Source organism: Rhinolophus ferrumequinum, chromosome 28 (genome assembly GCF_004115265.2).
Source record: "Rhinolophus ferrumequinum isolate MPI-CBG mRhiFer1 chromosome 28, mRhiFer1_v1.p, whole genome shotgun sequence".
Taxonomy (NCBI): Eukaryota; Metazoa; Chordata; class Mammalia; order Chiroptera; family Rhinolophidae; genus Rhinolophus; species Rhinolophus ferrumequinum.
Window position 1 is genome coordinate 4,617,017 of NC_046311.1, and position 12,740 is coordinate 4,629,756.

Sequence of the window (12,740 nt, forward strand, 5' to 3'; positions counted from 1 at the left end):
TACGGGTTCTCTAGATGTTAGCTGTTCTAATAAAATGAAAATGGTCTTAAGCAGTGTTTCCCAAGCAGTACTCTGTGAAACGCTCTTCTGCCAAATAGTAATACTTGTTATTAAAAACAAGTTAATGAATAGTTTTGAAAACTAGTGAACATTTCTCAGTTCTCTCAGCAACGTTAATATGCTTAACATGTTAAAGATGATACATGTGCATAAGTATTTCTCACAGAATCTGTCTTTGAGGACTATCTCAGGCTATACGGCATACTTTGTGAAATGTGGCCCTTTATAGGCATCATGAAGGCCTGGAGATGGGGAACTCAAAAACTGAATTTAAGAATGGAGGGGTGGGCGGCCGGATGGCTCAGTTGGTTAGAGCGCGAGCTCTCAACAAGGTTGCCGGTTCAATTCCTGCATGGGATGGTGGGCTGTGCTCCCTGCAACTAAAGATGGAAAACGGCGACTGGACTTGGAGTTGCACTACGCCCTCCACGACTTGGAGCTGATGGGCCCTGGAGAAACACACTGTTCCCCAATATTCCCCAATAAAATTAAAAAAAAAAAAAAGAATAGAGGAGTATATCCTATATACAGACAACAGATTTGACAGAATGGCATCCATGTGAAAACTTAGCGAGGCCCACAAGTAACAGCTTGATGAGAACAGGCTGCAGAAGGTCTGCCCAGACAAAGTGGATGATACAGTCCTGACCCAGATCACAAAGCTGGTACAAAGGCAAGGTAAGGTGACAGAGAACCTCAACTATCAGCTCATTATTGAGAACTCCTTTGGCTAAAGCCAGGTGACAGGCCACTTGGTCACTGACTCTCCAGGGGAGGGGGAGGGTGCCCTCAGTACACACAATGGAACGCCTGCGCACGGTGCAGACGCAGAAAACCGGTGGGCATCACGATCACGCTCACAGTCCATGGCCCTGCATTGCTTCTAAAATCTCGGCTGGCACTGACCCATTAGTGGGCATTCTCTTTCATTCTTCAAAGATCAGTAACTACCTTGCAGTACTCTAACTGCTGTGACTAAGTGGCCTTGGGAGACAGGTCCCCTGTCACTTCATGTGTTTAAGCCTGTGGTTCCCACCTGGAGCAGAATTTGCTCCTTATGGACACACAACAATTTCTAGAGATACTCCTAGTGGTCACAACTGGGGGGCTGCTACTGGTATCTGGTAGGTAGAGGCCAGGGATGCCGCTGAAGACCCTAAAACGCACAGGACAACTCCACAACAAGGAATTATCTGGCCCAAACTGTCAATGCCGAGGTTACTAAAGCCTGGTTTGGGCCAACAGTAAAGGGGACTCAAGTACTGCAAGAAGCTGATGGTATTTGAGACCAGATGACATTTAAAATTTCTCCACATCCTGAAAGAGCCCATGACTTTATTTAGAGGGAGAAGAAAAGGGGTCTGGCCAGCTGGCTGAAGCAGCTCATATTCCTTCGACCTCCTCGAAAGTGTTGCTGCTCTCACACACTACCCCTGATCGCGGCCTTCCTTCACGTGCTGGCTGCTTTACTCCCATTCCCCAAAGGTGCCCAGCCAAGAATAAACCAAGTCACTGAGCCCAAGCATGCTTGTTCTTTCTCCGCTCTAAATGCAAGCATATCAGATGTTTCTCTCACCAAATTAGATAAAGTTCTGTGTGTGGGTGATTGAAGATTTCCTTGATGCAAAGACTTCAAGCCTTGGCTTGGTCTCAAATGGGCACCTTTGGCTTATGGTAAGTAGGGAAGAAACTGTATATACTCAGCTCAGGTGGCCAAGCAGCCCCTGAGAACGTTAAGTCCTTTCTTACTTGAGGCTCTGTTTTGGTACTGACTCTGAATCACTTACCTGTATGTACGAAATGAAAGAATAGCATAGGGGTGTCAGATGAGAACCTGACAGCTTCACCTGTAGCAAAGGAGAAGGAAAAACCAATGTAAGTGTAAAAATAAAATGTCCCCCCCATTCCAAAGAAAGGCATTCTCAACTCACCAGCTTCTCCATAATTTTTGGAATTCCTCTGGAGCTCTGATACACCTGGAGATACTAACAAGAGATTCCTAGATTTAGCATATCATTCTATACAAATGTCCCATGAAACTACAGGTGACTCAGTGACTCACTGCTCTGACTGGAGACGGAAAAGAAAAGCTACCATATTCACAGAGAATCCTACATACAAGGCTTCCTTATCTCCCTCCTGGAAGCGCCTAAGCTTCCCAGACAACAGGCAAGAAAGGGTTTCTGTTTGACTTGTTCAGCTCATTGCTTTAAAAACCTTTCAGGCTGACAGTCCCTGCATCTGGAAAAACAGTAACTGCTGTTTTTCCTTTTAAAAAATGCCTATAAAGAGAAGAGGCTGTTAGTATTTCCACTACAGAAGCTACAACATGTAGCCAGAGGGGCACTTCTCCGAGATAGCTGCACTATCTATGAGTATGCTGTGGGGTCGTCTATCATCTTTCTTGAGTTTTCTATGCCTAGGTATTTAATTGAATCACCACTCGACTCACAACTGAATTACCCAGTTCCTATCACCCTCTGAATGTCTGCTGAGGACCAAAATATTCAAGTGCATGGAAAGTTTCTCGTTAACAGATACTAAGAAGCATTAACTGAAAACTCATGGCAGAGTACGATGACTTGCAAAGATGGAGGCAGAGCCCCGTACAGAGGCACTCCACAGCCTTGGCCACCCCTGCTGGTTGGGGCAGAATGGTGGTGGTGATCCTGACCATCTCTCAGATACTCACATATCTGACAAGTGCTGTAAGAATGGTATACATCTTGCAAAGGTCCTTTAACAAGGTGTCCACACAGCTGCCTGATGGCAGGGCTGTCTGCACCAGCTCATGGAAAAATGTAAGCAGGGTTCCCAGTTCCATGATGATGGCTTTCTCAATGGGATGGTTTGCAAGGGTTGCCTGCGAAGAGGCCTCTTCTGAAGGGAAATGAAATAGGCATATTCAAACCCAACTGGCCTTATTTTCTAGTAGTTAAAGGGAAGGAGATTTAGAAATCAATTCTGCACCATTAACTATGTCTATAAGGAAAACGAGCACATGACTCGTCATGCAGAATGAATAACCACGCCGCCATAAGCCACAGTACTGTCTACTTTCATCACATTGGAAATCTACCTCAAACAAACGGAGCTCAGGGCCTCCACTTTTACACAGGAGTCCACTTTGGATGTGGGTTGGCTTTGCTCTCATCACAGTTCTGGGAACCTTGAACTCATCTTACCTGATATGGTCTCTTGGCTCACTTGTCCCTTACGCTTGGCGATTAGCCAGTCCACTTCTTCTAAGACCTTCTCAGCCTGACTCAGAACAAGTAACTGAAAGAAAAGAATGTCTGGCATGGCTCACTGCACACAGCTGCAGGTGTAATGATAACCATGGCCACATGCAGGTGACTTACAGGTCTCAGGGCATGAGCCACTATAATTTTCACATGAAATAAAATGGAAGGAATGACAAGGCGACTTGCCAAGCTCAGGGATCAACACTTACACAGACAGTAGGGGCAGCTGTTCTCAAATTCACCATTGCAAAGTGGTTTGTTTCTTCCATCTCTACATCCTGGGGAGGGAAAGAGGTGAGCTGTAATGGCAGTAAGGCTGTTCCCGACCTCTATCTATCCCCACTCAAGGCACTGTACTGAAGGCTTGCTACAGTACCTCATCTATGTCTCCAAGATGCCCATGGATATCCTGGGACAAGTCACGCAGGAGGATGACAGGACTCTTACACAAAACATGGAGGCTGAAAAGCAAATTCATCAAACCCTTGCAAAACGAGGCATCCTCTAGAGAAGGAAGGAAAAGTAAAAGGTAAGTTATATATAACCCAGTCAGTCCTTCAGGCACAGGGGATGCATAACCAGGACGCGTAGCTTGTCACATCCCAGGCACAACATCCCATTGCTACACACGCTACAACCAAGTAGCTCACCCACAAAGGTGCACTTCTCTCTATACGTCCAAAGGGGGACGTTTCGCACTGTCAACCAGTCAGTATCACGACTGTGTGACTAGTACCCCGATCAGGGAACAGAATCACCAGCACCCCAGAAACCCTCTGCCCCACTCGCCCCACCAAGGAAACTGCTATCCTGATTTCCAACTTCACAATCTAGTTTTGTCTGATTTTGAACTTGATCTACATGGAACAATACAGTGAGTACTTTTTTTGCATCTGGCTTCTTTTGTTCAACATGTTTGTGAGATTCCTCCAGGTCGTGATGGTGTAGTTTGTTCGTTGTCACTGCTGTGCAGTACCCCATGGTGTGTATACATCACCATTCCTTTATCCCATCTACTGTTGAGGGACATTTGGGTTTGCTGTGCTTATAAAATAGTGTTGCTGTGATAATTCTTCCAGCTATTTCTGTCGGGAGTGGAACTGCTGGACCATAAGCACAGATTTCATTTTAGTAGTTAGGTGTTGCCAAACACAGTGGTTATACCAACTTGTGCTTCCACCAGCCGTGGATGACAGGCCGACTGCTCTGCACTCTTACCAATACCTGGACGGCACTGTGCATCTTTCTCATTTTGGCACTCTGCTGAACGTGGAAATGGGGAATACCTTTTCTAAACAGTATTTGGTGATGACTTTGTATGAAGCCTAAAAGAAAACATGGCAGGAAACTTACCCCGGCTGTTTTCCTTGCAAATCTTAGATGTCCAGGATAACATCTGCATAAACTAGAGATCATTCAGATATTAAAGAAACAGATATTAAAGAGACAGATCTAGAAGAACCCTATACCCTCCCAAATCTAATCACCTGCCAAAACACGTGCCTAGATCTGAAGTGGCAATCGACTGGAATAGCATAAAAAACAAGTCCAAAGTTCTGAGGATTACTGAAACTTTTCTCAGAATATCGCCTACGACTTGATTCTCAAAGTCTATGGCCTCCTTAAAGAACAAATGTCCCAGGCTGTGGGCTCTTACCCGAGCTTCCCCTACCTAAAACCATGGTTGAGGGCTCCTGTATTCCTTCCCATACCCCACACTCCACACCTGAGACATCTTTAAGGATATTTAGCTAGTAGAGGTGTGTAGGAGAGTAAGATCCTGGCCATAACGATACAATTAGCTTTTAGGAGCCAAGAGGCCAGAGGAGGTTAGAAGGGAGTTGGGGGATGGGGAAAAAAGAAAAAGCAAAGAGGCAAAAACCCGAGTTTTCTTAGGTGGGGAGAGGAGGCTGTGTTCTTGGGATAGTAGGTTGTGATGCCAGGCGCACACAAGCTTTCTGCTCCAGCAGTTCTCTGGAACAGGCTTTCAGCCACAAGGTCCTAAAACACTATGATACTTAAGTGCAAAACAACCAGTAAGAATTCTGTTTTTGACCTCTTGTTGGCAAAGGTAAATTCAGAGCCTAATTCTGAAAGCTCTCTGAACTGATATAAAAAGGCCTCCAGATACAGTGTGAAATGTAACCAACAGGATGCAGAACAAGCATTTGTGTAAAGAGGGGTAGGGTCAGGAGAAAGAATCTATATTCACATTTACTTCTCTAGGAATAAAGACCCTTTTGAAGGGTATATAGGAAACTAAAAAAAAGGTATTTACTGATTTGGGGAAGAATTGAACAGGTGAAGGACAAGGGATAGGAGACATACCATTTACTGTAAATTGTTTTATAATCCCTGGTTTTCAAAACATAGGATTTTATTACCTCTTCAAAATTAAAAAAAAATAATAATAATAAGAGACTACTTGAAATTATGGGGGGAAGGAAGTGAATTTTAAAATAAAAATTTTTTCTGCATGTAGTATTTCCAAATCCATTTATTTTCCTTCTAACGTCCTACTGTCCTCTGTTTCTTTTCCTAGGCCTGTGTTCTTTGCATCAAAAGTAGTGGATGAAAGAATGAAGCTGAAAGTAAAGTGGGGATGAATTGTCTGGATCTAGGATGAAGTGAGTAGCTAGCAAAAGGGACTTATTTTGGGCTACTCGGAACTCGGAGGACAGGAAAATCAAGACTTGTCAGTGCTCAAACACCATAACTGCCCGTAGGTTATAGTCTCTTAAAGACGAGCTCTTCCTGAAGCAAGGGCTCACACTGGAGCCTCGTACCGCAGGGCTCCAACTTGTCTTCCTCACAGATCCGGAAGTAGATGTGACAGGAGCACACCGCCCTAGGCACTTGAGGACGCTCTTTATTTTCCATACAGGGAAATTACTCTTGAACAGGACAGACCCACAAAATGTGGCCCTTCTCTTGTTCCTCTGTGTGTGTAAATGCTCATGTGAGTACACAACTCTATGCTATACACACATACATACGACACATATAACCTATCTCGGCAGAGTTGTTTCTGCTTTGGGATTGCAGTCACACTTTCTGATTTAACCATCTATTGTTGAATTTCCCCCAAAGTCAGTACCAGCTAACCTTACTGAGAAAGCCAACTGCTGAATGTCATCTACCTTCTTAATAATTTACATATTTTCATTTTAAAAAAGAAGAGGAAACACTAAGAGTAAGTAAAAACACAGGTTAAGGTTGAAGACACCAAAGATAAACAAGTCAGTTTTCTATAGTGCTTACTGTTGACCCTTGACAGGGGCCAAACGAAAACAGTATGTTCTTACCCTGTATGGCTGTATAGCATGTCATGGTAGGAACACTATGCAGGAAAGGGGGACATCTTATAGATCTTACATTAACTCAGGAGCATAATTATATATCTAGTATTTAAAATAAGCTTGACTTGAGGAGGACACTCAGATCCACTCCTTTAAGATACAATAGCGCTTGCCTTCTGCGGGATGCGGGATGCAGGGCGGGACTGAATGAGTGGTACTCATACCTCAGGGGAGGAGGGCTCCAGCAGCTTCGACAAGCTGGAGAGAAAACTGACGAGTAGGACGGCTTCTTTGCTATTAAAGTCTTCCTCTTGGCTGCTAAGTAAATTCAACAAGGACCTCTGAGAAAGGAAAGTATACACAGACACGTTAGCAGACATGTTCTTACCAGGGAGGAGAGACATCTAGCCAGAGATTCCTAAGGCTGAGAAAGGATTCAAAGCTACCAAAATTCCAAGAGGACGAAATGTGAAAATAAACTTGAATAGCTACTTTCCTACCCTGTTTTCGACTATCAAGCATTCTCTTAGTAACTATGGACTCCTCTCCCCTCCCAATGTACATGAGGAATGTCTGTGCACCCAATTCTGGGGAACGTACAGCTCCCCAAAGCTGATCCACTGACCCAGGGTTTAGACCACTCCCCCACCCCAGCATTCTCTATCTACCTTCCCTGTTTCCTTTTTCTCTATTCCTTTTACCACCTGAAATACTCTGTATTTTATCTGTCAGTCTCTTCCCCACTACAACGGAAGCTCCACGAGGGTAGGGGTTTTCTCTCTTTTGTTTCCTAGTACATCCCCAGCCTGGAACAGTCCCTGACACACAGCGGGAACTTTAAAATTATCAATTAAATAAAGAAATCCTCAGCTATGTACTGTGTCAGATGGGTAGTAGACGTGGTGGGGTTATCACTCTGTGAGGGGGGTAAATGTCTAATCACTATATTGTTTTATACACCTGAAACTAAACAAACAAACAAACAAAAAAACCCTTCTGTGATAGAAGATCCAGATATTGTAACCCATGGTTAGAAACTAATAGGCTTCACTGTCCAGTCTTTTTGCAAAACCAAATTATAATATACCATGGACACAAAACAAAGACAAACTCCACACCTTAAGGGGCTCCTTCCTGGTCAACTTAAACAGTGATCCCTGGAGGCAGTGAATGCTGCAGGGTGGGGTGGCTTAACACACAGCCGGCCCAGATCCTCTTAAATGCGTTACCTTCCATGCTAAGAACTGTCCTCTGGCTTGGATGATGACCCAGAAAACACTCCTGTCCTATGATACTTGCTCACTGTGGGCCCCTGCTCCCCAGCTGCCCCTGCTAACAGTCCCTTTGCAAGAATCCTCAAGCAAGCACAGCAGCTTCCCGCGCTTCTCACCTGAAACTGCCGGATCTGGAATGCTGCTCTCTGAGTGACAGTCACTTCCACCTCTTCTCCCTCATTATCTGGGGCGTCTAGGAAAAGAAAAGAACTCTATCTTCTTGGAAAAGGGCTTACTATGCTTTTTTTTTTTTTTTTTTTGGTGTTTTAATAGCTAACATTTTTGAAAGCCAGAAGTGTAGAGGCACATTTAAATACATTGCTAACATTCTGCAATTTCTTACTACATTCCATTTTCCAAACACTATGTGTGGTTAAGTTTAATCCAGGAAATGCCAACTCTGAATTCACTGGATGTCACTTCTTAGTTAGGACTGCCCTCAGGTGTCCTTCGATAGATTAACAAATAGAATCAAGAGGTTTGGTTAAGAAAGAGAAACCCAGATCGAGCCAACTTATCAAAACTGAAATGCCTACCCAGCGCCTGGAGAAACTGGGGAATCCTGGGCTGAAAGAACCGCAGCACGGCACCGAAGGTTTTCTGCAAACCCTCCAAACACAGCAGCGAGATGCTCTTTCCTTTCTCTTTCTTCCCCGACTCTTCTTCCACTGAAGTAGGAATGGAAGTGTATCTCCAAAGCAAAACCCTGAAGAGTGGAAAAGTGATTTTATTTTTAAAGTCAGCTTCACGGAGGTACAATTTATACACAGTAAAATTCACTTCCTGGAGATGTACACTTCTATGAATTTTAACACACTCAGGGAACGTAGTCATACCCAGTCAAGATGTTTCCATCACCCCAAAAGTTCCTTTACGCGTTTGTAGTTGATTCTCTTGCCCTGTTTTTCTAAGAAACCACCGATCTGACTCTGTCCCTATGGTTTTACCACTTACAAAATATCACATAAAAATGGTATCAGTCAGTATGTAGCCTTCTAAGTCTGGCTTTGTCAACTTAGCATATGCTTTCGAGTCACCTGTCTTGTTGCATCTATTGGGAGTATGTCCCACGTTACTGCTAAGTGTTATTCCATTGTATGGATATACCATAGTCTGTCCTGTCTGCAATTTATCCATCCATCTGTTGGTGGACATTTGGGTTGTTCCCAATTTTTGCTATTATGGATAAAGCTGCTATATAGAAACCTTGATATGGATATATGCTTTCATTTCTTTTGGGTAAATACCTAAGAGGGAAATGTGTAAATCATATGGTACTGTGTTTCCCCAAAAATAAGAACTAGCCGGACAATCAGCTCTAATGCGTCTTTTGGAGCAAAAATTAAAATAAGACCGGGTCATTTTTGCTCCAAAAGACACATTAGAGATGATTGTCCGGCTGGGTCTTATTTTCGGTGAAACTCGGTAGGGGCATGCTTATCTTTTTAAGAAACTGCCATACTATTTTCCAAAGTGGCTGTACCATGTCACATTCCCATCAACAAGAGTTCAAACTTCTCCATATCCATGACAACACTTTGATGTGGTTGGTCCTTTTACTTTTATATGGTTGGTCCTTTTACTTTTAGGCAACCTAACAGGCACTTAGTGATTATCTCATTGTGATTTTAATCCGCATTTACCGAATGATGAATTATATTGTCTATCCTTTTCTGTCCTTACGTGCTACCATCTATATCTTTTTTGTAAAGTATCTGTTCAAAATTTTATCCATTTTTTAATTTGGTTGTTTGTTTCTTATTAACAAGTGAAAGAGTTCCTTATGTGCTCTGGTTACCACTCTTTCATCAGATGTGTTTTGCAACTATTTTGTCCAAATTTGTGGCTTGTCTTTTAATTTCTTTGAGTGTTTTTCAAAGAGCAGAGTTAATTTAAAAATATAGAGGATGCCAAAAAAATGTACACACATTTTAAGAAAGGAAAACTATAAAAATTTTAATATGCGTACTCAATATATACCAATAATAGAAGATGAGTACAAGTCACATTTGACTTCTACAATTACAAGGGGTGCTCAAAGTGGTTCCCATCAGTGTTCAGACACTTCTGATTACGGTGGACTACTGCTAGAGAAACGTTGACCAAAGTTCCACTTACATACCCTTTTTTGGCATCCCTGGGTATATATTAATAAATAGATTGTGCTTCTGGTGTTATAGCTAAGAAATATTTACCTAAAACAAGATCGAAAAGATTTTTCCATTTTCTTCTAGATGTTTTACAATTTTTGGTTTTACATTTATAGCTGATCCATTTCAGGTTAATTATTTTGTATATGGCATGAGGAATGCATGAGGTTCCTTTTTTGCATTTGGTTGCCCAATTGTTTCAAAACCATGTGTAGAAAAGACATTTCTTTCTCCATTAAGTCACTTTGGCACCTTTGTCAAAAATCAAATAACCACATTTGTGTGGCTCTATTTCTGAACCGTCTACTCTGTTCCATTGATTCTGCCAATACCGCACTATCTTAAATACAGCGACTTTATCTGGGGGTGGCAAAAAAATGTATGCCAGTGGACACTTCGGTCAACGTTGCTCAAGCAGTAGTTCGCCATCATCATAAGTGTCTGGACGCTGATGGGAACCACTTTGAGCACCTCCTGTAACTGAAGAAGTCAAATGTGACTTGTATTCATACTGAGTATGACAATTTTAAGTTTTTTCCTATCTTAAAATGTGTGTAAGATAGGCACTCTCTGTAGTAAGACTTGAAATCAGGTAGTGTGAATTCTCTGTTCTTTTATTTCAAACTTATTCTAATTATTCTAATTATTCCTCTCGTGGAGATTCCACAGCAAGTGCAACAGGTTTCTGAGGGTGAGAGTAACTTACCGAGTTATGTTACAGAGGTTCTGAAAGATCTTCTCTGGGTTTTGGCCACCAGGGCCACTCACGTGCCCTGTTTTCATTAGCTGCTGTATCTTCTGCAGAGCCATGCTCACTGCATAGCGCATAAAGTCAATGTTGGACCTTAGGACAGAAAGGCTCTCTTCGTGGCTTTGGGTATTGTCCCTGGAGACAAAGAGAGAGAGAGACTGATACCCCTACCACTACTGAAATCTGGATTAGGCTTTCTCAGGACTGATCAGAATAGCAGCACCAGCAAGTTCTGAATGACAGACCCTAGGCAGTGCCACAGCTGCCTAAATTAGGTTCCCTGACCCAATTTCCCCATGTGTGGGGAGGGGGGGAGAAGGGGGCTTCCACCCCACAACACCAAGCAATTCTCAGACACCAGCAAGGTGTCTAAAACTTCAATTCAATTCTGATACAGTCCACAGAGATTGCATGTTACCACAGGTTAAGGGTTCAGTCCTACAAAACAGCCCCCATGGTTGGTCTTCCTGGCAACCAGTCCCAACCCTTAGGTACTTCCCAAAGACACCTTTATTGTTCTCAACACTTAGGAAATGACAGGGTTTGGGGACCTATGAGTCAGGAACTGTGGATGAAAACCACATATATGTGAGAAATATATTTCTGTCATCTGAATGGCCAAATACATATTTCTTATAAATCACAATATTGCATTGCACTTTTACAATCGTTTTTAGTGTTATCTCATTTTTCTCCTCCCTCCCCCAGTTCTTCTACTTCGATAAAATTTAAACGTGAGTCTTAGTTTTCTTTAGTTTTTTTGTTGTTCCTGTTTTTTTTAAATTCAGGTTTCTCTTTCTTCGCTTTTTATCTGTTATTGTGTTCAAGCTACTTGGGAAGATTTCCTCATAACAGCGTATTGGAATTCCTGCCTATCTTTTCATTCATTAGTCCATGGTCTCTAATACTTCCTTTAATAATTCAAGGTACTTTTTTAAAGTGCTGATCTAGGATTGTCTAGCTTTCTTGTCAAGAAAATTACAAGCCTCCTACTTATTTCTTACTGTATATACAGTAAGAATTGTGACTCCAAACTAGGTAACAACGCCTACCCACGTTCACCAGTATCACCTTCAATGTGCAGCTGTCCTTAGCTCTCTATCAGAACCTTACCTGAAAAGAGCGGTGAGAAGATCAGACACAAAGTTCATGGACAAAAAACTATCATGTGTTTTGTTGGCCGTTTTAGTTTTGCCTTTACCCGCTTTTTCGTTAAGGATGTCAGAGAGTTTCTTGTAACACAGGAATAAGCTCAGAACCTCCTCAAACTTATTCTTACTGTGTAAAGGGAAAAAGAGACCACCAAGGACAAGGTTTACTGTCACGTGCAGTAACAAGGAAATCAAAATGCTTCTTTAGACATCATGTTATCAATGAATGAGCCTTCATGAACATAGCACTCCCAGTCATAACACTGTTATTTTTCCTCCCTTAGTTAGGCCAGTCAATACAAAGCATGAGAGTCCAACACTACCACCAATCAAAATTTCTCTACCCAAATGAGGAGTTCTTGAGTTCAGGGTCTGGGGAATTCTGAAAATATGAAGGCCTGCTAGAGGCACAACATTCATCAGCCTGCGTGGCATATAATTTAGTGTTCCCTGGTAGAAGGAACATAGTCTGATCTTAGGCAAAGTATCTATCAAAGAGATAGTGTCACGGTCTGAAGTCTGTTCAGTACCTAGCATATTGTTAGAGTTAAAAAGAAAAAACAAACAAAAACCCACAAAATGGAGTATTCAGAAAACTCCAAGTAGAGTCACAGCAATGCCTTACCTGAAATTACCAATGGAGAAATTATATTCTATTAAAACCTCACAAACTCCCATCACAAGAAAAGCACAGATGTTATTTTTGATGCCGATACCAGTGCTCTGAGAAAAATCTGCTGATTTATCCTAAAAGGTACAAGATAAAAATTAACAAGCTACTACTAAAAACCTCCAATATCTAATACAACT

General features: G+C 42.3%; 1 protein-coding gene across 1 annotated transcript in view; it reads right to left on the reverse strand.

Annotated features, from left to right (window-relative positions):
• FANCI (FA complementation group I) overlaps positions 1–12,740 on the reverse strand; it is a 51,999-nt gene that overhangs the window by 4,754 nt on the left and 34,505 nt on the right. The window contains exons 22-34 of the mRNA XM_033100071.1: positions 12,556–12,677; positions 11,893–12,057; positions 10,735–10,914; positions 8,415–8,584; positions 7,995–8,071; positions 6,829–6,945; positions 4,659–4,710; positions 3,682–3,809; positions 3,515–3,583; positions 3,246–3,339; positions 2,753–2,940; positions 1,992–2,045; positions 1,848–1,907 (exon numbers count right to left, since the gene is read on the reverse strand). Coding sequence (XP_032955962.1) covers positions 1,848–1,907; positions 1,992–2,045; positions 2,753–2,940; positions 3,246–3,339; positions 3,515–3,583; positions 3,682–3,809; positions 4,659–4,710; positions 6,829–6,945; positions 7,995–8,071; positions 8,415–8,584; positions 10,735–10,914; positions 11,893–12,057; positions 12,556–12,677 — 1,476 coding nt within the window. The remainder of the gene's footprint in view (positions 1–1,847; positions 1,908–1,991; positions 2,046–2,752; positions 2,941–3,245; positions 3,340–3,514; positions 3,584–3,681; positions 3,810–4,658; positions 4,711–6,828; positions 6,946–7,994; positions 8,072–8,414; positions 8,585–10,734; positions 10,915–11,892; positions 12,058–12,555; positions 12,678–12,740) is intronic.